At 40.2% G+C, this 21300-nt stretch overlaps 1 protein-coding gene across 14 annotated transcripts in view; it reads right to left on the bottom strand.

Annotated features, from left to right (window-relative positions):
• The window catches only part of bptf (bromodomain PHD finger transcription factor), a 152647-nt gene extending 136702 nt beyond the window's left edge, over positions 1–15945 (bottom strand). For all 14 annotated transcript variants that reach the window (XM_060844739.1, XM_060844746.1, XM_060844740.1 and 11 more), the window contains exons 1-2: positions 15465–15945; positions 5751–6576 (exon numbers count right to left, since the gene is read on the bottom strand). In XM_060844739.1, coding sequence (XP_060700722.1) covers positions 5751–6576; positions 15465–15945 — 1307 coding nt within the window. The remainder of the gene's footprint in view (positions 1–5750; positions 6577–15464) is intronic.
• Between the last annotated feature and the right edge of the window lie 5355 nt (positions 15946–21300).

Below are 21300 nucleotides of genomic sequence, written 5' to 3'. Positions count from 1 at the left end.
TGCCAAACCAAATTTACTTGATGAAAACGTGTGCAAACGGGTTTACAATTTCAAAACTTGAACCCCCATAATGTCATATCAACCTTATCTTTGACTGAGAAAAGAAGTGAAAAACTTGTTCCAAGTATCAAGATGTCCACTGGGTTGTCTTACATTTTCAAAGAATTGAAGTAGATGAAGTAACTGTGTGATTCACAAGTTTCACAGAAGTAACATGGCAATATCAACCTTTCAAGAAACTGATCACCATGAATGATGTTGAAGCTCAATGGATCAATTCTGAAGATGAGAACAGTATTCCTGCCTATTGCTACAAACTCACAGACTGAGGCCAGTTATCCTTAGAGTATTCGGCAAGTCAAAAAGGTAAATTCAACTTTGAAAATATGCATGTGTAAATTCATTATGTTACAAAACAGGGACAGAGATAAGAGATGTCATAAATAAGAGCCCGTTTGAAGCTTAAATAGGAAAATACTCTCTCAACCAAGAGGTCATTAATTCACTAGTGAAGATAGTATTTAGGCCACATTTAAAGGATTTCAGAGTCTTTTTTTTAAAACATCAGTGGTATGGTAAACAGCAAAGAACATCACGTTCTTGTGTCAGACCATGGTGATTTTAAAGAATCACACCGCTGTCCTGGCTGACCTCTAACCTTCATCCTCCATAAACTTCAGCTCATCCAAAGTACCATAATGCTTACACCTAGACTCATTAAGTCCTGCTCACCTTACCTTCATTGTACTTATTGATCAATGTTGGTTTCTGGTCCAGCAACACTTCAAGCTTCAAATTCACACTCTGCTGTTTAATCTGAGAACTCAGTGTACCTCCAACTCTGGCTTATTGTGTTATCCCAATGTTCCTTTGCCTCTCCATTTGCATGAATCTGTTAAACTATTCAGGCCCCAAACACTGGAATTCTTTTCTCCTCCTCATCCCATATCAGCTTTTTTTTAATCCTTTTTTAAAACCTACCTTCTCTGCCTTATATCTCATTTTGTTCATGTCAGAGTGTGTAACAAGTTCTTATGAAATAACTTGGGACATCAGACGACATGAAAAGATGTTCTTATTAACTCAAATTATTATTGACCACAAAACATTTTTACACATGGTATTTATTGCATTAACCAATCTTTAAATTCAAATAGTGATATCTTTAAGTCGTACAAGGTTGACATATTCAAAAATTGCAATAATTTCAAGCATCCCTTGTCTAAGGATAGGTCAGTAAATCTGGCTGAAGAAAACAGACAAGCGTCATCTCAAAAAGTAATGAGTTTTCAGTCCACATTTTGCAATAGTAAAAGTTTGCTTGCAAGGCCTCTGTTTAGATCAAATCACACACAAAGACATGCAGGCTAGATTGGAGGGACTAACTGTTTATGAAAATAGTGGGAGCTGGGGTCTTTATGAGCAAAGTAAAGGAGAGAAATTAAAGGCAAAACAAAAGATAACAATAATTTCCATTTACATAGCATAACATAATGAAACATCCAAACGGATTTCTCACGAGCATTACAGAAACATGACAGCAAGCCACATACGGAAATATTAAATCTGGTGGCCAAAAGCTTGACCAGAGGCAGGAAAGCCAAGGAGGCACCTTCGGAGACTGCCTTTGTGCCGAAGATGGCACTGTAACTGGCAACTCAAACTTTTCCCTGTACTCATTTGAGTACATGATAATAAAAGCTAATTTAATGCAACTCATTCAATAAAAAGGAGGCAAGTGAGGTAGTGAGACAGGTGTGCGGGGGAAGCAAACTGCTGAAAATTTTACAAATCACAAAAATTAACAAATTAAGTCACGAACTGGATTACCTCAGCACAAAGTCAACAAATTGAGAATTTCTGAAGCCATAACATGAGCTCAATAACATTTTTCAGAGTTCAGATTCACAATGATTTTGGCAATTCAAGCTTAACTAACATTTTTAGTCTGTGTATATACATAAATACACACACACACACACACACACACATACATAAATTGAGATGTCACCAATTTATATTTGGGATTACTTCTGAAATAGCAAAGGTGATTACCTCAGAGGAGAACAGGACCTTGATGAGATGGGACAATGGGCCAAGGATTAGTAGATGGAGTTCAATTTAGATAAATAGATGGTGCTGCATTTTGTTAAGGCTAATCAGGGCAGAATTTATACACTTCATACTGCATTCAATTCTAATGGAAAGATGTCGCACAACTTCAAAGGGCGCAAAAAGAATTTATAAGGATGTTGCCAGTGTTATCCAGTTGGAGCTATAGGGGAGAGGCTGAATAGGCTATTTTCTCAGGAACTTCAGAAGCTGAAGGATGACAATATGAAGATTTATAAAATCATGAGGGACATGGATAAGTTGAATAGACAAGGTCTTTTTCTGAAGATAGGAGAGTCCAAAACTTGAAGGTCTAAGTTTCAAGTGAGAGGGGAAAAATTTAAAAGGAATCTCGGGCAACTCTTTCACACAGAGGGTAGTGGGTGGGTGGAATGAGTTTCCAGGGAGATAGTGAAGGCCGATACAATTACATTTTAAAGGCATCTGAATGAGTGCATAAATAGGAAGGGCCAAATACTGACAAATGGGACTAGATTAACCTAGGATATCTGGTCAACCCAGAAATGTTGGGCAGGAGGGTCTGTATATCTGTATGACTCTATACTTCCATAGGCTTTTACACCCGTTCTATTTGAGCAGCATAGTATGAAAAGCAAGGAGATAAAAATACAGTTATTGGTTCCGTTTTCAGATGGTAAGAACAATGCCAAAATAATCAGCATTCACTGCTATTACCGTACTGAAGGTAGCAACAATACTAGAAGTCAGCATATGCACAGAACAATGTAGAAATCCAGACACTTAAGACCATAAGACATAGGAGTGGAAGTAAGGCCATTCAGCCCATCGAGTCCACTCCACAATTCAATCATGGCTGATGGGCATTTCAACTCCACTTACCAGCATTTTCCCCGTGGCCCTTAATTCCTCGTGACATCAAGAATCTATCAATCTCTGCCTTGAAGATATTTAGCGTCCCGGCCTCCACTGCACTCTGCGGTAATGAATTCCATAGGCCCACCACTCTCTGGCTGAAGAAATGTCTCCACATTTCTGTTCTGAATTGGCCCCCTTCTAATTCTGAGGCTGAGTCCACAGGTCCTTGTCTCCTCGCCTAACGGAAACAATTTCCTAATGTCCACCCTTTCCAAGCCAGGTATTATCTTGTAAGTTTCTATTAAGTCTCCCCTTAATCTTTTAAACTCCAATGAATACAATCCCAGCATCCTCAGCCGTTCCTCCTATGTTAGACCTACCATTCCAGGGATCATCCGTGTGAATCTCCGCTGGACACATTCCAGTGCCAGTATGTCCTTCCTGAGGTGTGGGGACCAAAACTGGACACAGTACTCCAAATGGGGCCTAACCAGAGCTTTATAAAGTCTTAGCAGCACAACAGTGCTTTTATATTCCAACCCTCTTGAGATAAATGACAACATTGCATTCGCTTTCTGAATCACGGACTCAACCTGCATGTTTACCTTTAGAGAATCCTCGACTAGCACTCCCAGATCCCTTATCAATGATCCAACACTTCAGCACCCCAACGAAACCCCAGTTTTTTTTTAAATTTGAAAACATACAACAATTTATATCAACAAGGAGAAAAGGGTTCTCCTGGTTGGTTCTCAACACTCTAGGCAAGACACTGCCACGTACAAAGTAACAGGCAATTCGGTAACAGCACAGCATTTTGAGACAGTTTGCCTTTCCAAAGTAATTTGAGATGGACATCTGAAAGTTGTGGCCTTTGACGTATTTACAAATTTATACAATTGACACAAAATAATGGATTTATCAGGATAGCCAGCATCCTGCAAGATTGCTTTAATGAGCTATGTTTCTGCATCAAGCTGGCACGGTGAGCAATTGGCTAGAGCCATTGACAACTTATGCAAAGGCCAAATTCTCAGCTCAGGGAGCTACTATCTTTAAAAAACAAAGTTGTTTTCCTGTCCAAGAAATACCTGTAAACGGAATTAATGCTTTAATTTCCTGGTTTAAATGTTCTGCTTTGTGCTCTGGAAATACGTTGAATGTAATTGGCTGGTTAGCCTGCTGCTCAACATCATTGCTGTTGCATGCCAAGTGATCCCTTCAACAGGGCAACAGACTTAAAACAGCAATCAGGGAAAGAGGAAGCCCTCAGTCATAGACTTGTGTGTAGCTTTCTGAGGTCAGCAATGACTGTTATTGCCTCACTGTTGACCTTAAAACACAGGCCAATAGTTTTCCACAATACTGATTGAAGCAGCATTGGTCAAGACAGCAGGACAACTTCCTGTTCTTTAAAATTTACCAGATTCATTTGGTCTACTAGAAAGTATGCAAACCACCTCGGTAAAATATTGCAACAAAACTCTGGATCATAATTGAATGTTCTTTCAAGAATGTTAGATTTTGCAAACCTTCAAAGAAAAATCTTCAGTCAACATGCCTGACATGTTGGACATAATATTATTGGAGAACACCATCTTGGCTTCAACAAAAAACTGAATTTTAAGATCAGAGAAAGTTTTTTTAATTAAAAAAAAATTCACAGGGTGAGGGCGTCGCTGTCGCAGCCAGTATTTATTGCCCATCCCAGAGGACAATTAACAGTCAACTACATTGTTGTTAGGAGAAAAGAGAGGACTGAAGATGCTGGAGATCAGAGCTGAAAGTGTGTTACCGGAAAAGCGCAGGTCAGGTAGCATCCAAGGAGCAGGAGAATCGACGTTTCGGGCATGAGCCCTTCTTCAGAAATGAGGAAGGTGTGCCAAGCAGGCTAAGATAAAAGGTAGGGAGGAGGGACTTGGGGGAGGGGCGTTGGAAATGCGATAGGTATTGTTGTTAGTCTGGAGTCACATGTCGGCCAGACCAGGTGAGGATGGCAGTTTCCTTCCCTAAACGACATGGGTTTTCTGACAACCAACAATGGATTCATGGTCATTAGACTCAAATTCACATTTTAATTGAATTCATATTCCATCTACTGCTAAGACAGGATTCGAATGTTGACCCCAGAACATTAACTGGGTCTCTCAATTAATAATCCAGCAATAATACCAGTAGGACATCACCTGCCCAATATACTTTAAACTTTCAACTCATTTTAATTTGAGTCAAGTGGCTAATTTCAAGAATATATGCTAAAATAATTTTTTTCAAAATAACCCTGATACCAAATTACACCTACACTGAAGCTTTTGAAGTTGAACTCAATGGATTATGCTTCCAAGGAGGGAAAAAAAAACACTTCAGAATCAATACGAAACTTTTTGAAAAGGTTCTCGGAAGGAACACCTTGTAGTTATTCTATAACATAATACCAGCTTAATTCTTTCCCCTGGCCTTGGTGTGCGTGTGATTAGTTACCTATTCCCCCGTCCTTCATTTGATGAACAAAATATCACATCATCTGAAAATGACAAATTAATTCACACAACCCAATGCATTAAAATGGAAACAAAACATATTGCAACTACACAACATCCTGCAGAAGTATAATTAAGATCAACAACCTGAAAGGATGCCTGGCTCATTTTCTGTCAAAAATCAGCATTTTAAAAAACTAAATGTGATTTGTTGCACATATGTTGATGTTATTGATGTCTATTAAGACTAATAGACCACATATTTTCCATCAAGATATACTCCAGTTCTTATTAAAATAGATTGAAATAAATTATACTTACATTATAATCCTTCTAGTCAGGAACCAATACTTCCGTCTGTGTCGGTCATATCCTATAGGCTCATGGCGAATATATGGTTTATTTTTCTGGATCTCAGGCACACAATCACAAACGCCACAAACTTTGTGTGCCACACAGATCTCACACTGCCACTCATCCTCTGGCACTTCTTCAAGTGGTGGTTTCACACATTCCAAATGGTACACAGCTGAGCAGGTTTCACAGCAAAGGAGATCACCAAGCTTGTGACAAACCCGACAGTGGTCATCATATTGGATTACACCCTCCGACATCAACTCCTCGCGGGCGATGTTTGTTGTTAGGAACTGATCCACTAAAAATTGAAGAACTTTGATTTTGTTTTCTATTGGTCCATATGGGTATTCATCCTTTTCCTGATAGGGGAGTACATGATGGTATTCCCGGTCACTTTCACAATATGCCCGAACCAGTTCTGGCCACGTCATTCCATCTATAAGGTACAATGTAGAATTGATGCTATCTTTTAAGTCAGCAGGACCAAAGGTGGTATTTGAAGAATCTTCTTCTCGCAAAATCGCTTTCAACAAAGCAATGTGCATTTCCGCAATTAATGTGCACTGTTCCTGACCAACTAACGCAGCACAGAAGTCTTCAAAGCGGAAAGGTGAAAGACGCAACACGCTTCCAAAATTATTCAACACCTCATAAATAGCAATAATGCTCAACAGCTCTTCACTGGGCACCAATAAGTCTTCTGAACATTTTGGAATATCAAGAGGAACAATGTTTGTTTCTTCAAACAATGGCGATCTTGCCCGATGTACCCTTGTCTGTCTTCTCCTTCCTATAAATACATCAACAGAGCAAGATAATATTTGTGTAACTTTCTAGATCAGCCACAAACAAGAGAAAATTACTTACATGTGCACAGATCTAGCTTCTCCCATCTTATTTTTCCAAACATCTGGATGATATTGTATACATATATGCTTATTAATTTATCACGCTGAGGGTGCAAAATACAGAAACATTAACATATCAGCATCATAACAGTAAGCAACTTAATTTTCTGTAAAAAGGTCAGTAGTATCACCTGCCTACCACACAGTCAGCTGATAAAATTGAAAGCAGACTTGCTAAAAACATACAACGCACAACAGGAAGTGTTGTCCTGGCCAAATGTTATTTCACAGAAGCCCAAATCAAATGCAAGCTGACATTAATCGCATAGAAGCAACTATTAGGAGAGGTGATAAAATACTTGTTAGTTTTCTTTCGAGGGGATCTTAAAGGATAAAAGGTGAAGAAGCAGAGAAATTTAGAGAGGGAATTCTAGAGTCTAGATTTAACTGAAATACAGAAAGGTGAGTGATGAACAAAGAGGAGGAATATGAAGTTGCCAGGTTGGAAAGCTCAGTATGGTCACTGAGATAGGGAGACACGGGAGTCTTAGTGTCATAGAGATGTACAGCATGGAAAGAGACCTTTCGGTCCAACTTGTCCATGCCGACCAGATATCCCAACCCAATCTACTCCCATTTGCCAACACTTGGTCCATATCCCTCTAAACCCTTCCTATTCATGTACTCATTCAGATGCCTTTTAAATGTCATAATTGTACCAGCCTCCAGCTTGTCTACCTTGGATTCCAATATCTGCAGTTTTTTTGTTCCACAATTTCTCTGGCACTCATTCCATACACGCATCACCCTTTGCGTGAAAAAGTTGCCCCTTACGTCTATTTTAAATTTTTGCCCTCTCACCTCTCACTCTAGGGTAAATAGGTCTTTTCCCCATCCATGCCCCTCATGATTTTATAAACCTTTATAAGGTCACTTCTCAACTCCCAATGTTCCACGGAAAATAGCCCCAACCTGTTCAGCCTCTCCCTATAGTTCAAACCCTCCAACCCTGGCAAAATCCTTGAAAATCTTTTCTGAACCACTTCAAGTTTCTCAACATCCTTCCTACAGGAGGGAGACCATAATTGCACACAATATTCCAAAAGTGACCTAACCAATGTCCTGAAGAGCCACAACATGACCTCCCAACTCCTGTACTCAATACTCTGACCAATAAAAGAATGCTTTCTTCACTAACCTATCTACCTGAGACTTGAAGAATTTGAATAGAATTTTAAATTTATGGTTTTGGTGAACTGGAAGGCAACGTAAGCCAACAAACAGAGGTATGGTAAGTGACGTAACCTGAATATACAACAGGATATGGGCAGGAAAATTTTAGTGTATCACCAAATTTGAGCAAATACCTTGCATCATTCTTCAGTGCAGAGGACATAAGCAACATACCAGGAATAGTGTACATCAGGAAGTGGATGACAGAAAGAGCTTTTTCAAAAATTACAATCACCAAGGATGTGGTTACTGCAATCTGACAAGGGGCAGATCCTGATGGACTTCAAGATCTTTAAAGAACTGTGTAGCGAGATAGTTGGTGTCTTGTTTTTAATTTTCCACAATTCCCCAGATTTGGGTAACCTACCAATAGAATGGCAAATAGCCAATGTAACTCTTTTGTTCAAAACTGGAAGGGAGATGAGGAGAAGAGGTGAGGGATGGTTGGAAGGGAGGGAAAAGAAAAGGGAGTGAGGGAGGTGGGGGTGGGGGGGAATTGGTTACTTTCTGCAAAAGTAGTATCATTTTCTGTGATCACTTGTAACAAGATATTGTTTCACTCACACCTGTTAAGTCTAAACCCAAGGCCAAGTGAACCTTGAACCCTATCTCTACAAATTAATAACCCAACATGCCACAGCTCTGGGCAACTGGGAACAGCAATGTTATGAAGGAACAATGCATAACAGGTCTGCCAGATTTAGAACTGGACCTTTCTGGTTTTTAATCTTCACCCTAATAACACCCGATTGGAGCAGTGCCCCCCCAGACAGGAACAGGACAGCTACCTCAGCCCTGTCAGAATGCAATAATTCATCCATACCACAATGATGCAGGAGTACATCCAGTGACAAGACAACGAGAGAACTTTTTTTTTTATTGGGCTTCTGGAACAATATGCAATCCAGCAAAAAAAAACTTAAAATGGGTTTTAGATTTGCCAGTATAAATGCACATGCTATAACAGCCACGACACAATGTGTCTCCAGTTGGCTTACCTAGCCAACATCAGAGCAGACTCTTGGTTTCTGCAGGAATGCAGGATATCATACCTCAGCAGCTGCAAGGAAACAATCGAGCTTGTGGACAGACAGACCTTCAATTTGCTTCAGTTAGGGGAACCATTGCTGTTCTTCTGGCCTAGATATTATGCTGCAAGGAAGCAAGTTCCCATCTCCGAAGTTAACATAATGACACATGGACACCTTCACAAAACAGACATTATGTACAGAAGCTCACCACTGAAACTAATTAAAATGTATGCCCCAGCGATAATGCTTAAGTGGCTGGCCACCCTTCAGCACCTCCCACTGCTATCGGCAAAGTCCAGATCGGCATTCTGGCAACTTTAACTGTATCATCAACGTGGCTGGACGATCCAGAGGGGCTGACAGCAAACTGGACACCATGTCCAGATTTTTAAAGGAAATGGCAAAAGATGCTAAACCACATGTTGTCTTGAGCACCCCTGCAGATGGAGCATAGCGTAGATACACCTGATCGTGGCCAGGTGAGTAAATCCACTCAAAGACAGACGTCCTGTCGAGTCCTGAGCTTTTTTGATCACGGCCAACGCAGTCAGGCCGATATTCTTCTATGGCCACTACCTCCTGCTGGCTGACAGTCATCTACAGGACAACCAACAGCAGACCAGCAAGGGAATACGGAAGCTGAACATGAAACTGTTGACCCCAGAGCACATTGAGGAACTCAAAAGGGATTACGTAGGTTGGAGAACTAAAAAACCCCTCCCCTTCGCAGACCGGTGGGAAACAGCCAACAGGAACATCAAGTGGTTTCTCATCCTCAAAGGTCTTCAGAAGACAAGAGATAGGGAAAACTCCATAAAAGTATGCACAACTTATTCCTGCTGCAGACAAAGGGATTTAGTGTCAAAAAGAGATCTCCAGGAGATGAACAGCCAGCAAGCCTCATTGCCTTGGAGGTCCTCAAATCCTTGATCAGAAGTATTGGCTTGCTGCCAAGTGGTGTTCAGCACTGTGGAGCTAGTTTTTTTTTGGGTGGGGGAAGAGGGGTGGTAACCTAACCTGAAGGATGGGCAAGGCTTTGTTGCAACAGAAGAACCCTAAGTATTTCATCCATTCCTAATGGAAAAATCCATAAACAACCGCAAATCCATCATGCAGTGGTCAGCACAAAATATCGCCAGACCATGTTGGAAAAGAGTGAGAAGTGTAAAAAGTTGACCTTAGCTGAGTGTTGCAAACTGGGAATGGTCTACATGCTCAAAGATACAAGAGCTTGGGGCGCTGCTGTCAGGACACAGTCAAGAAAGACCACTGCCTAAGGGGTTTCTGCCAAAGTATAACAAGGGTCCATTCGGTTATCAGACCCCCTTCACTGCCTCAAAAGGAAGATAAACAGTATCCTGCATGAGTAAGCAATGCCTTTGTTTAAGCACCATCTATCTGTTCAGGTGTATGTGAAAGATTCTTTGGGACTATTTCAAGTGTATGGAACTCTCTCTGTACCCTTGCCAACTATTTTTCAACTAGCACAACCACAACAAATTAACTGTTCAGTTACTTTATTTGCCATCCACGAATCTTGTTTAGGGTTATCAACAACACAACTCAAAATTTCAATTCTGATCAAAGTTTTCTCACATCAACATCCAAATAAAAGTGAATAAAATATCAGACCTACAGAGAAAACTCAAACAAAATTTCTCATGTAGCTGGCGACAGAAAACCAATATTAACTTGAGAGCAGAATATGGGAATACCAGGGCCAGAATATGAGCCACTCCAAACTCATGCCAGTGATAAAGATGCCTACAAAGACATCTCATATGAAAGATTACACTAAACACATGTAAAACACACAAGTTTCAGTTACCAATGTAATTTCACACACTACTAAATGACTCTTTCTTACATTTGTAAACATTTACTCAATGAATAGTTTCAAACTTTCCACCATCTTTGAATTCACAGAATTAGCAGATGTGTAGTCACAATAGATTCATTAGCCTTATGAAGCAATGGTCAAAGATTTCTTGAGACAAAAAAAAAGTTTATTGATCACATATTGGTAACTGTAAAAACCAGGTTGAGTTCACTGTAAATTGGCCCACAAGCAAAAACTTAGGAAAATGAACATTTTACTCTCACAAAACTAAACTACTTTCTTTAAAAATTACACTACTTTAAAAAATGTTGTTATCTGGGTATGGTCATACAACACTAGCCAATCCATAAAGGTGTTGCTTATCTGGCAAAGAATACATTTTAGGTCATCTAATCATATTTGCACTCCCAGAATTTTGTTACAATAACTGATTCAAAGTTAGTATAGATTTTGATTGGAAAGTATCAGTCGTATTCCTGTCAAACCAATTTCAACATTTAGCTGTCAAATTTTTCATTCCAATCATTATTACATGAACATGTCAATAATAAGCATCTGTCCCCAATGATGCACAGAAGAGTAGATTCAGTTGCACTTGCTTCTCACTTTTACCACGCCAACTTTTACTACTGAAAACACAAGCTACTACACAGAAACATGCTGGTCAAGATCTCCCATCTTGCATGACTTCAAAATAACCTGCATGTATACAACATAAATTCCTATTGCATAAATATTGTAAGATTATTTGCATCTCAAATCTCCTAAACTTTTGAAATATTGCTGAGTGAGAATACAGCTATGTAATTCAACCAAATGTTATAAACTTAAAAGCAGCATGCTATGAGAGGGAAGACAGTTGAAAAATAAAAAAGTTTGGAAGTGCTTTTGAGGGAAGGCTGAAAATCCAGATCCAATACTGTTAAATATTTTGCTTAAATCGATCATGGGATGCTATTCTAAATTGAATTATCCAAGTGTGGCTCAAGTACTGTTCAACAAACTGAAACAACATGGTAGAAAGCACTGACACTTGTGGATACAGTACTAAAGATCCCTACAATGACCGGAGTTGTTGAAATGCAACTGCTGCTTAGTGAAAGCACTACATTGGGCACAAATTCTTAGAAAGCATCAGGACATTGTTAATAAAGCACAAGGGACTGTTTTCTTTTTAATTCAAGACAGAGTGGAAAAGAAAGGCTACACTAAACACATGTAAAACACTACCTCAGCTGGAACACTGCATCAAACTCTGGACGCATATTAGGAAGAACATGAAAGCTTTGGAGAGGGTACAGAGCAATTTACTAGAACAGCTCCAGGGATGAGGAATTACAGTTACACGAATAGAATGGGGGTGGAAGATGGGGTGAAGGGGGAGGATGAGAATGAGACATTGAGTGAAAGAGGATCTAACTGGATTGATCTTCAAAAGAAGCGCAGAGTGAACAGGCCAAATGGCCTCCTGCTGGGCTGCACTATTTAATTAGTTTTCCATTCTTAACTGTGCTGAAGTCCAATTTTAACACGAAAAATAATGCACAAACACTGTCAGTTCAAATGACTGAGCATTTGGCTCACAAGCATTGGTTCAGATACAGCATGATAAAGATATGGAATCAAATCACAGATCAGAAATAATCTAATCGAATGGCAAAATAAGAAGAAAGGGTTAAATGGCACGTTAGAAAAAAAGTGTTAATAAGCTGACTGCCCATTCAAAGTGCACTTTTGTTGAGTTTTAAGACCACTGAAGAATGCAACATTGAGCATTTAATTCACTTTTTAGTTTTTGACATTTAAGTTAATTTACAAGAATCATTGACAGAAAGGCAGTCTAGACCTATTTCATTAACCAAAACAGCATTTGAACGCTTACCACATCCATAAGCAGGTACAAAATAAGAAAAACAAAATTAATTGATCAGTACTTACCTCAAACACTTGTAACCAAAAATTTGATTTGAAGTGATGGCACCTTATGGCAATTTAAAGCAACTATTTTTGCTTGTTATAAAGCAAATTATCAATATCCTAATGGCTGTATTTTCATTTCAAACTTCCTTTAGAAAAACTGCGAGATTTTCAAATAATGACACTGAATCAAGATGATTGTGCTTTGCAGTAGTGGGGTTCCAGGTAAAGATAGAATGTGGTTTGCAAGAACAAAATAACATAGGTTTTTGAAGGAAAGCAAAAGTGTATTAACGTTTCCAAGACTATTCTAAAGATCTGGGACATTGCAATTAAAGCAATGGCTGTTAGAGGTGTGACTGAAAGCTTATGGACTAAGTAATTAAATGTCAACGGTCAACAGGTCACATTGGAGACTTAACTGGAGAGGTTTACTTACATGTAGATAACATAATGACTTTAAACTTCAGATGTATTTAATTGTTTTAATGTGGTGGGTGCTGAAATGTAATGTTCAAGGAAACTTGTAATAGCTATTTAAAACACAATTGAAGGGAGGTCCTAAGTTGGGTTCTGAGTTAACTGTTTGTGAAGCAGATATGTCAGGGATGGGAACGTTAAACAAGTTTTTCTTGAGATGATAATAACAGGGATGTGGGTTTCAACATGAAAAAGAGAAAATGAGAACTGCAGATGCTGGAGAGTCAGAGTTGAAAAGTGTGGCCCTGGAAAAGCACACCAGATCAGACAGCATCCAAGGAGCAGCAGAGTCAACATTTCGGGAATAAGACCTTCATCATTATGGTTGGGTCATCAGGAAAGGCTTATGCCCAAAACATCGACTCTCCTGCTCCTTGGATGCTGCCTGACCAGCTGTGATTTTCAAGCACCAAAATTTTCTACTCTTTCAACTTGAACAGTCAGGCAATATTCGAGAGGCAGAATGCTCAATTTTTCCTGATTGCCCCATTGAGGGAGAGGAAAGTTGGCCTGGGATTAATTACAGTCTGAATGGTGAATGCCACACGCGGCCATGTGAAGCATGCAAGAAGATCAAAAGAACTGAAGCCGCTATCATCACCAATGGCAAGAACTAGAACCCAAAAGAGGTACGGCATGCAGAAGGGGATGGGGTATCCATAACCTAAATATATAGACCCATATTAAAATTGTTGGGCTTGTCAAAATTAATCAAACATTATTTTCCTAAGTAATTGTAGTACATGACTACATCACCTAAAATAATAGTTGGGTCAGAAGATCTAGGTTCAAATCCCATCTCTCAATGCAATGGAGGTGTGCCATAATAGTTTGATTAAAACATAAAATGACAGTTGCTGTCAATTTGATTCTCAGGGAGAAGTTACATCCTTACTCATCTTTCGTGTTACTGACAACACAAGATTGCTTTATGAAGCATTATGTAATGTTTTAACAGTTTGCCATTTGTAAATTTTGCTGTACTATAAATGCAAAATTCTGTGAAAATATGATCCAATATTTCTTTTAAGAATCAAAACTTGTTTAACCTTCCTAATAACCTCTCTTCCCATTCCCCAACTCCCTTCCCAGCCTTCCTTCCATTCTTCCCATTGACCCTTCCTTCCAGCTACCAACCGGATTCATTCTGCCAATCAGGTTGAACCCTCTACTTATGTTCACCTGTCCATAACTCACCACCCTGCATGGACACCCTCCCCCCACCCCTTTATCTGCAGCTCCCCTTACACCCACCCAGAGTCCTGAAGAAGGGTTACACCCAAAAAGTTGATGTCTCCACCTCCTGATGCTGTCTTGCTGCCTGTTTTCTTCCAGCTGCTTGTCTACCTTGGATTCCAGCTTCCACGGTTTCTTTGTCTCTAACCTTTCTGAATGGCAAGGAAGCTAAATCTCAGCAATATTATTAATAATTAGAATATTTGAAAATAAACTGGTCTTCAAATTTACAAACAATCTGAACACAATTCTTAAAATAAAAATATTTTGCGTAATCTATCAATTATTTTCCAAAGTACAGGACATTTTAACCCTTCAAACAATTTTAAAATCACAGTTGTAAAAGTTACAAAATCTTATATAAACATAGAGTACATCTGTGTTTCTCTTACTTCATCTAACAAGGTTCATGGCTAACTTGAAAAAAAACTATTAAACTGCCCTGATGACTGGATCTTGACTTAAAACCTGTTTCTTTACAGGCAAAACAAAATAATTTATAATCAAGACTGAGTTATCGCTGGACTTTTCCATTATTTTGTTTCAATTCCTAGTTTTACATTTTCATTATTTTCCTGTTTTTCTCAGTTTAAGTTAACTGAAAAGAAACAGATTTACTTTAAAACTGAAAAATACATACCTCTGCACCAGTTTTAAAAGTTGTTTCCCTGATGTCAAAAGCAATTGGGCTGTCAAGTTGTCACCGAGGTTCTTCCCCATCAAACCCATAACCAACTCATTAACAAGATGAACAACAACTTGTGTGTAGAATTTAGTCACATCCCAACCATTCAACAACACTTCAACAAACTACTTACTCTGCGCGATTAACTAATGCAACTCTGGATCATCATGATAGTTTAAGTTAGATTACATTTCCCAATAGTTAAGTCGCATTTCGTAAATGTCATTTCATGGCAACTGTTGCATGCACGGATGCAGAAAGAGTTTGATGAATCTTGCATATGTAATTACCTGGCTAAGTGAGGTCTCCAAACAATACAACCAAACATGTCATGCAGGTGTCATCGAACAATATACATTCTTTAACGAAAAAAAAAGGACGGGAGTTTGGCGATGCTGGAAGCATTACCTGGAGTACTGCTGTAAGTGCTGTGACTCCTGAAGCTGCTCTCTGTGCAATAACTAGCATCGTCGTCCTCATCCTCCTCTTCCTCCTCCTCGGTGGCCTGGTGATAATCCGAATCTTGCTCGTCCTCGTTCTCCCGCTCGTCCTCGTCGTCATCGTCGTCTTCCTCGGACACCAGACTCTCATCTTCCTCCTCGCTCTCGTGGTCGTCGTAGATGACTTTGTTGACGGTCAGCCTGCGGGAGCGGCTGCCTTGTCGTGGCTGCTGCGCCGCGGCCTTGGCCCTGCCCCGGCTCCCCGCCTTGCCGCCTCTCGAGGTCCGGCTCCCTCTACCGCCAGCTTCGACGTGATTCAGCCGCCGGTCGGCCCCTCTGCCTCTGCCGACCCCGGTGGCCCGGTACCTCAGGCTGCCGGCCGGTCCCCCGCCACCTCCCGCCGGCGAAGCATCGAGTGTCTTGGGCGGCCTACCTCTCCTTCCTCTCATGGTGATTCCCCCCCACCCCCTCCAGCTCCGCCTCACTTTATTTTAACCCCCCCTTTGCCTCCTTCACCTTCCCCTCAAAACCACCTCAACCCTCCCACCCCAAAGGGGCGAAGAAAGATTTGGATTTATTATTATTATTTTCAGAGACTCTCTTTCCCGCCTCCCTTTTCCGCAGATGCCGGGCGGGAGGCGCCGAGCCTCGAGCTGTTTATTGTTATTTTTGTTTTTCCTTTTTTACCCCCCCCTCCTCTCTCTATTCCCCCTCCTCCTCCTTCTCGTCCGTCGCCTCCTGCTTCACTCCAACCTTCCGGCATCCATGTTGTATTCGGGGATCGCCGCCATTTTTGTCAACCAGTCAACTGGTCACGTGACCGCCCCCCCCTTCATCACAGCCAGCACCTCGCGCGCGCCGCCTCCCGGGACCTGGCACGAGCAGCAACCCCGGAACTCTGGCCCTTCACACATCACCAACACACAACCTCAGCCAGCAAAACAGAGCCAAGCAGATTTTTATTTCATGCAATTTTTCGAAACATCAACTTGTAAAATGCGAAAGCAACTATAAATATATATATGCACACTGACATATTTGTTAAATGAGGAACAAAATATAAACAGAAGACACAAGAAAAACAATCGTTGGATGCTGCCTGAACTGCTGTGCTCTTCCAGCACCACTGATCCAGAATCTGGTTTCCAGCATCTGCAGTCATTGTTTTTACCTACAAGAAAATCAATGCAATGTTTTATATATTGCGTATTTTACAGAGCTGTAAATTAGAACATAGGAAAGTACAGCACAGAACAAGCCCTTTGGCCCACGATGTTGTGCCCAGATTTAATCCTAATGTCAAATATACGCACCCCTCAACTCACTGCTATCCATGTGCATGTCCAGCAGTCGCTTAAATGTCCCCAATGACTCTGCTTCCACCACCACAGCTGGCAACACATTCCACGCATTCACAACTCTCTACGTAAAGAGCTGAAAATGTGTTGCTGGAAAAGCGTAGCGGCATAAGCTGAATTTCCTGTTCCTTGGATGCTGCCTGACCTGCTGCGCTTTTCCAGCAACACATTTTCAGCTCTGATCTCCAGCATCTGCAGACCTGACTTTCTCCTCTCTACGTAAAGAACCTACCTCTGACATGTCCTTTATACCTTCCTCCTAATATCTTCAAAGATATTAATTGAAAGAAAAACTTATCAGCAAAAAGTGAAACAAGATACAAAAGCAATGTTTTACATACTCGAATGTGGTGCAGAATAAAGTCAACGGGAGGGGTTCAATCCCAATTCTGGATGTTATGGAGACTTGACTTGTGGGGCAGTCACTCTCAAGCTAATTCTCTTTATTGGATAGGGAGTCCAGAACTAGAGGGCATAGGTTTAGGGTTAGATGGGAAAAATTTAAAAGGGTCCTAAGGGGCAACTTTTTCACACAGAGGGTGCTACGTGTGTGGAATGAGCTGCCAGAGGAAGTACTGGAGGCCAGAACAATTATGACATTTAAAAGGCATACGGATGGGTATATGAATGGGAAAGGTTTAGATGGATATTGGCCAAGTGCTGGCAAATGGGACTAGCTTAGGTTAGAATATATGGTTGGCATAGACCAGTTGGACCAAATGGTCTGTTTCCACACTGTATATCTCTGACACTACGACCCTAGATGTCAGTGGTCCTTTGTGAATTTTGGCTCCATACTTTACCATGAAGTAAAGGGACGCAGAAGTAGATGTTCAACCATAATCTTTAATTGAATGTTGGAGCTCATAAATACCTAGTCTCGTTCATAAATAGATAAACCAAACTTGTAGAATGTAAAAGAAAATATACATAAGCAAAAACTCATAAACACAAATGCAACATTTGATCAAAGATTTTTCAAATTTGTAAAAGGTGAAAGAAAATATATATAAACTAAACCTCATAAAATAGAATAAAAACAAGGTTTTCTATAGCTAAGGGATTTTTAAGCAAAACAAAAATACTGCAATGTTCATGTTATAGATCTAATAGATTTGTAAAAAAGAAAGAAAAACAATTATTATAAAAGCAAAATACTGCAGATTCTGGTAGTTAGATTCAACATGAATGTTAACTCTGCTTTTCTGTCCATACGTGCCACCAGACCTGCTGAATTTATTCAGCGTTTTCTGTTTTCATTGGTGCAATGTTTTATATTTAACTAGTAAAATAATTTTAAAGAAGTTTTATGAAAGGATACCTGTAAATTTAAATAAATTAAAAATGTGTAAAATCTAATGTTATATACTTAACAGAACATTGTAAAATGCAAACAAAATAAATGTAATTTTGTCATTTACCATAAACTGTTGGAATGCAAAATAAAGATTGCAAAGTTGTGTATTTGACAAAACCTTGTAAATGTCCAAAATGCAGTTACTTATATATGTATTATCAACAATACCTGACAAAATTCATCAAAATAAAAGCCAAGAAATTGACTGTGTGTATGATTGAGATTTGTATGAGAGGCAGAGAGTTTGCAGGAACTGTCCCCTGGAGGGAGGGATCAATGACCAAGGAGCAAAGATTTGAGCTAAGGGGCAGTAGATTTAGAAGCGATGTCACTCAAAGATCTTTTCTCACACAGAGAACGGTGGGAATGTAGAACTCACTGCCTGTCAGTGTGGTAGAGGTAGAAACTATTAACACTTAAGAAGTGTTTAGATGTGCATTTGCGATGGCAAGCATGCAACGCTATGGGCCGTGTGCTGAAAAGTGGGATTACAACAGTTAGGTGATTGTTTTTGACGGACACAGTTAAGATGTGCCGAATATCTTTGTTTTGTGCTGTAGACTCTCCAAGTATGACAACGCCGTTGCTTACATCACATATTTACAAATAAAATGCAAAAGAAATTCGTTTTCCGTGCAATGAAACAACGTTTTACTATTTTTTTTCTGAATGTCTGGGAGTTTGTTTTATTTTGCAAATTACGTGCTGGGCTGGATTATAAAACAATTTGGTGAGGTGAAAGAAAAAACTTTGCATTAAACCCCCACCGTGTAAAAGGAACGGAAACTTGTCTTTTCTGCAACAAACGCGAGAGGATGTTTGCTTTCCACTATTGGTTACTCTTTTTAATCTCCAGCCGGATAAGACAGGGCAGGAAAGCAGAGCATTTCCGCCGATCGGTTGCAGAATTTGAGCCCAAAGTGCGGTGCATCCTGTTGAGCCCAACTTTTACACCCCCTCCCCCTTTATTCCCAAGTGGGTGACAGTCAAAAGGGTCGCGGGGGGAGAGGAGGGTGGTGTAACAAGGGGTTTTGGAGCTTGGCGGCAGCAGCCCATGGCCAATTAGCATTCTCATAACACACCGTCCTCCACCGATAGCCCAATGAAAAGGACCCTTACAGTGAAACAAACAAAGCAAGAAATTCCGCAAAGCGAAAGCGTTTCGGTGCAGAGTTTCCCTGTGCCCTTTGTTTTCCTCTCTCTGCACAATTCGATCATCATCTTGCAACCCTTTAGGGGACAGGCTTTCTCCTAATGCCTTCCTCCCCAACTCGAAACCCGTGGACCCTCCAAAGTGTAGCTCAGCTATGAGTGGACAAAAGGTTTCCAACATTAAATATTAATTCTACCTCTCTCTTCACACTTACTGACGCAACTGCTGAGTTTTTTTCTCCCCCAGCATTTTATATTTTTGCTTCAACCCCGGGTCTTACTTTTTTTGAAAGTAAAAACTTTATGCTCCTGTACAAAATCTCATATCTGCCTGTTAATGAGAATGTCAAGTTAAGCCTCACTCATCTTTCTGTGAGTACACAGTTCGCTGATACTCAAGTGTTTAGACTCACACGTAGAAAGAGGTGTTTTGGAACTGTACAGAACAATGACCATAGTCGTCGGAGAAGATATAAGATAGAAATCAATTAAACTGGAAGTTAACTCGACCGATCCGTGCCTGGTTTTCCTCTATCACCTGTTCAATATACCATTCATTGCTATTGTCTTTTTCCACAACCCCACAAATGTGCAATGGAATTAAGGAAGGAAAAGGAAAACACCTTTCTGCTAATAAGAAAACAAATGAATAGCCCAGTCCTCTACTTTATAACACTCAACTTGACAACATATGTTCTATGGATTTAATACAAAGTGCAGGATGCATTTCACTTTTTCATATAAATTAAGGAGACCTGCATTTTACAATTTTTCATGATTGTCTACAAGTATGATTGAAACTGATGTTTTGATTCATTTGTATCATTAAAATTGTGCACTTGCTGCCATGATATTTTTTTAAAAAACAAAACCATTATGTGTTACAATTGGGGGACATACAAAACTGCATTAGAGTGATGCTGGAAAAGCACAGCAGGTCATGCAGCATCTGAGGAGCAGGAAAATCAACGTTTCTGGCAAAAGCCTTTCATCAGGACATACATAGCAGATAAGGCTAAAGGGAGAGGTTGAATAGGCTAGAGCTGTTTTCCCTGGAGCATCAGAGGCTGAGGGGTGACCTTTTAGAGGTTTATAAAATCATGAGGGGCATGGATAGGATAAATAGACAAAGTATTTTCTCTGGGGTCGGGGAGTCCAGAGCTAGAGGACATAGGTTTAGGGTGAGAGGGGAAAGATATAAAAGAGACCTACAGGGTACGTGTATGGAATGAGCTGCCAGAGGAAGTGGTGGAGGCTAGTGCAATTGCAACATTTAAGAGGCATTTGGATGGGTATATGAATAGGAAGGGTTTGGAGGGATATGGGCCAGGTGCTGGCAGGTGGGACTAGATTGGGTTGGGATATCTGGTTGGCAAGGACGGGTTGGGCCGAAGGGTCTGTTTCCATGCTGTACATCTCTATGACTCTATGCCAGTGTTAATATGTGGCAGTCACATGACAATAATTTGCTCACTCACTCAGTTTACTTCAGATCCATGACTTCATTAGAGCCATAGTCCAGACATGAATGAAAAACTTGATGTGAGGCATAAGTGACTGTTATTGACAGCTTGGTAGCATTTAATGAAGTGTGGCTTAATAGTACTCTTGTAAAATTTGTGTCAATTGAAATTGGTGAGAAATTCAATACAGGTTGGAGCCTTACTGAGCAAATTGGGAGATGACCAACCATCTCAGCCCCGGGACATCTCCATAAGCATACTGCAGGTAATCTTCTCAGGCCCAATCAGTGTTTCATCAATAACGTTTCCTGTATCATAAGGACAAGAATGGAGATGTTTGCTGATGAATGCACAGCATCCAGCACCATTTACAGCTCAGATACTGAAGCAGTATGGCCTTCATCGATCTGAAAGGCTTTTGACACAGTCAATCAGATACAGGTATGGAAGACCTTGTCAAAGGCCAGCTGTCCT

This window comes from Hemiscyllium ocellatum, chromosome 25 (genome assembly GCF_020745735.1).
Source record: "Hemiscyllium ocellatum isolate sHemOce1 chromosome 25, sHemOce1.pat.X.cur, whole genome shotgun sequence".
In the NCBI taxonomy this organism is placed as follows: Eukaryota; Metazoa; Chordata; class Chondrichthyes; order Orectolobiformes; family Hemiscylliidae; genus Hemiscyllium; species Hemiscyllium ocellatum.
Note: the sequence above shows the minus strand (reverse complement) of the source record. Positions and strands in the feature narration are given on the sequence as shown.